The sequence below is a fragment of the Pinus tabuliformis genome, chromosome X, assembly GCF_031772625.1.
Source record: "Pinus tabuliformis cultivar Carrire ecotype Pingquan chromosome X, CPIR1, whole genome shotgun sequence".
In the NCBI taxonomy this organism is placed as follows: Eukaryota; Viridiplantae; Streptophyta; class Pinopsida; order Pinales; family Pinaceae; genus Pinus; species Pinus tabuliformis.
Window position 1 is genome coordinate 1175666748 of NC_142308.1, and position 4557 is coordinate 1175671304.

The 4557-nt window shown below is 33.4% G+C and overlaps 1 protein-coding gene across 1 annotated transcript; it reads left to right on the forward strand.

The window, feature by feature from the left end:
* The first annotated feature begins 685 nt into the window (after positions 1-685).
* On the forward strand, positions 686-1616 carry LOC149144123 (uncharacterized). Its single transcript, XM_089449384.1, has 2 exons — positions 686-1002; positions 1115-1616. Exons 1-2 carry the CDS (start codon positions 791-793, stop codon positions 1407-1409), a joined length of 507 nt encoding a protein of 168 aa, XP_089305510.1. The 5' UTR covers positions 686-790; the 3' UTR covers positions 1410-1616.
* The last annotated feature ends 2941 nt before the right edge of the window (positions 1617-4557 follow it).

Below are 4557 nucleotides of genomic sequence, written 5' to 3' on the forward strand. Positions count from 1 at the left end.
ATAATGTAATTAATTAATTATAAAATAAACATACTTTAATATTTGACCTTTATTCTATCTATTTAAATCAAAAATCAAATACACCACATATTTTAAATCTCCAAATATATTTTAAATCTCCAAAGGCCTTGACGATAAAGGTGTTTAGATGTGGATGTGATAGAAATTTTAGAAATGAGTATTTAATTATTGATTTTAGATAAGGATGACTCGGTTGAGTGTGAGTGTGTGGGTCACAGTTGTTTAAGTCTCATCAACGTTAAGAAGATAAGGGCATGGATGAGAATCGAATATGGAATATGCTCATCTCATTCATATCATCATTAATTAATTCGTACTCGCCGACCATGCCACAACCTTACCTCAAATTCTGGAGACCCCTGCAGGCCCACATGTTATCACAGTCAAACTAATCTTCGGAATTGTAAAAGCGTGGTCGCTCCTGCCTACCTGTCAAGTCAGGCCTTACGTCATCTGGATAAGGCTACCAAAACCGCCATCTGGGACCTCTAAACTGCTGGCTGGGACGCCAAAACACCCCAACAGAAGCTTTCGCCCGTTAGGGGCAAGGGTATGTCGCGCCGCAAGGAAAGCGCCCGCCCAGAGGGTTCCACGTGGCGAAATCTCTGTGGACATATGCGTGGATGTCCTTATCAGCAGCCCGCTATAAAATGGCCACGACGATCGCTGGCAGGAGGAGAATTTTGGTTGTTGCAGAAAGATAGAAACAAACAGAAATTCCGTGACAGAAATTCAAGATTTCGATACCCTATTTTCCCTGCGAGCACCCATGGCGGAAGAGCGATTCACGATTGCATGCGATTTGTCTTCATCGTCTTCTTCTCTTTCTCTTTCGTCGCCCGATTCGACGGACAACTCGGCTTCCTCGGACGATATCACAGACAGCTGCAATTCTTCATGGGGTTTCTCGCCCCCGCCCGATGGCAATGGTGGCCCTCTTTTCCACATGGAGTCTCTCAGAGATAGCCTCCCTTCTCGCAAGTAAGTCGAATGAAAACCTCGTATTCATTAAGAAAATTGCCCTGTCTTCATTTTAAATGGGGGTTGCTGCAATCTTTTGCTGATTTTGGCTGTTTCTTTGAATAATTTGCAGGAGGGGTTTGTCCAATTTCTTCACTGGCAAGTCGCAGTCGTTTACATCTCTGGCAGATGTGAAATGCGCAGAAGACCTGGCCAAGCCGGAGAAGAAGCTCAAGAGTTCCCACAGTTGGGAATCGACGGTAAAATCATCATATAAGAATCAAAATTTTCGATCATCAATCCTCTCGGTAGGCTCAGCCGAATCCATTAAAATGCCCCGCAAGGTTTCCAATGGCGCTAATAAGGGCAAGAAAGGTAGCCGTTCAATGGCCACGGATGCCTGCAGGCCTCGAAAACAGATTATATAGGACTCAGAGGCAACGGACAATAGACTAATCTACAGATCCATACCTAACAGCGAATGCTGTACACTGTACATAATGCTTCAGAATGTGTCTCTTTTAATTCTTTGTAAACTTCTCAAACCCTGACGGGGTTCGACGAGGGGCGGAAGAAAGCCCATTTGCTGTAACAAATACATTAATGCCAGATCTTGAAATCGCTTTGCTGTGCTATTGGTTCTTGTATTGGTTTTTAATTTCTTTTAATGCTGTGGTTTGATCCTGCGCCATGAGAATCGGGATGGGTTCGAACCGTCAAAATCATCATATAAGAATCAGAATTTTCGATCATCAATCCTTTCAGTAGGTTCAGCCGAATCCATCAAAATGCCCCGCAAGGTTTCCAATGGCGCTAATAAGGGTAAGAAAGGTCACCGTTCGATGGCCACGAATGCCTACAGGCCTCGAAACGACGAAGGGCGGAAGAAAGCCCATTTGCTGTAACAAATTCATAAATGTCAGATCTTGAAATCGCTTTGCTGTGTTATTGGGTCTGGTATTGGTTTTTAATTTCTTTTGATCCTGTGGTTTGATCATGCGCCATGAGAATCGGACATGGGTTCGAATCGTCAAACTTGCGTTTCCTCACCTGCAGGCAATGTCTTGGGCAAGAAGTAACACCATTTACCTAAATATTTTTAAATAACATCTTTCAATAAACCTAACTTTTACGCGTTTGCTACGTTTAAAAGTTGGTCTCCGTTGTGTACGCGTCAGCTATTTTTAAGCCTCTTCATGCTCCATCTCTTTTTAGAGACAAAATTCGCTGGGTGGTGCACGTTTTTCCTTTTAAATATTTTGTATGCTTTATCATTATGAATTGCATGTTCCAATCCCAATCGGGATTTACTTTAAAAGCCCTAACACGCACGCAGCAACGGGATTTACTTTAAAAGCCCTAACACGCACGCAGCAACATGTTGAAGAAAATATATATTGACATAAACTATATGCCCCATTTCCCTACTCTGAAATGACCAGTCGACATATAAAAAGGAAATCCCTTTTTATTGGTAAAGATTTTCAATTAGTTAAAATAATTTTATATTAGTTTAATCATATTATTTGTATTTATATAAATTTCACATTTTTAGTTTAATCATATTATTTGTATTTATATAAATTTCACATTTTTTATATAGAAATATTTTTATTTTTCATCTTATTAAAATTTTGATTTTATATATATATGAGACACATTTTCAGTTTTCTTACACACGTTTAATAATTTTCTATTGAACCTTTTTTTTAAAAATGCAAAATTTAATAAAAAATTACAATTATTTTTTATTCATCTAAATTCTTAGTAGATAATGAGTTAAAATAAATTTATTTTAATTCTTAACAATATTGGATTTCAGAGATCTGTGGTTTGAGCTTATTGAATTTTTGAGCTTATTTATATTTTTAATATTTAACATTCTTAGTTAAAATAAATTTATGTTGGTTCTTAGTAGCCCTTGATATTTTATTTAATATTTATATATAGGGGAAGGATAAGGTCAATCTTGTTATACAGATATATCTGTATAGATTTATTTTAATGCCAGATTTATTAAAAAATAAAATGGATCAGATTTCTCAAAATGCAAGCCTTTTTTTTAAGTGTAAAATTTCAAAAAAATTATTTACAAGATTTTTGATTCATCTAAACTCTTGGTAGATCAAGAGTTAAAATGAATGGATCTATACTAATTATTAACAATACTGTTAGTATTTATATAAATTTCACATCTTTTATATATTTTTATTTTTCATTTTATTAAAATATATATATATATATATATGACATTTTCAGTTTTCTTCAACCTATATATATATATATATATATTGAAATGGATATTTGGTGCAGCAGCTTTAACTATAGGTCTTCACAAAAAGAAAAACTGAACTGAAAATCACACCAAATTATATGCACATAAAACTCAGAAAATGATTAATTAATAAACAAAATAATTATAGGAGAACTGTCCCAATGATTGGCCTCTCATTCCTCACACTCACCCACACACTTCTAGATACATACATGCCTCTTAAGCTCTCCTTGATTTATACAAATGGATTAGAACCCAAGTAAGTTCTAGATTCCTTAACAAGCTCCAACAATATCTCTCTTGATTCCTAAAATCTCTCATTCAAATCCTTATCCCTAGAATAGACCTAATTAATCCATAATCCTCTCAAATCTTCCACAAGACTCTCGAATCTGCTCCTATTTACATTAGTCTTCATTCTCTCTTAGAACTATTACAAATATACATTAATTAATTAAATCCTACTTTACAAACTAACTCCTCTTAGTAAATGATTGACCTAGATTAGATGCTCGTGCGTCAATATTAATTTACCACTCTTTTATATAAATATGACATTTATATATTTAATAATATTTTATTTTTAATTATGAATTCATTAAATTTTTATATGTTTATTAATTATATGTTTGAAATGTTAAGATTATAGTTATGAATATGAATTATTATTATCTAAATTTATTTTAATGCGACATTCATATTATGCTTTTGCTTTGGAAAATTTGTTTGAAATTTTATTAATAAATATACATTTACAATATAACAAATTGGATTGAATGGATTTATTATTTTTAATTGCAGTGACATTATGTTTTATTATTATTATTATTTTTTGATCTCTTCCATATTCAGCTTACATTTAATTATTTACGGTCATTTATTGATACTACAACATCTCCTCCATCCATTTTGAGATTTAGAGTGCTTGTTTGCACATAATGAAATAAATTGAATGATAAATAAATAAGGTAAGATGGACGATAAAATATCATTGAATGGATGTAAGAATATCTAGTAGTAATTAATAGTTGATAAAGTTTTATGTAGAAATGTTTCAAAAATCTAATTTTTTTACTTATCAAGTAAATTGAATATGGACTTTAATTGTTTTTAGAATCTACATAATCTAATATAAACAATTGATTTATATTTATAATTTAATGATGTGAAGAAGCAATTATAATAATTGTTAGAGAAGGGGTCAAGAAGCTTAGTACTTCATTTTCTTGGTCACCCATCATCATAATACTCAATCAAGATGGAATTTGGAGAATGCACATTAACTTTAAAGCTTTGAACAA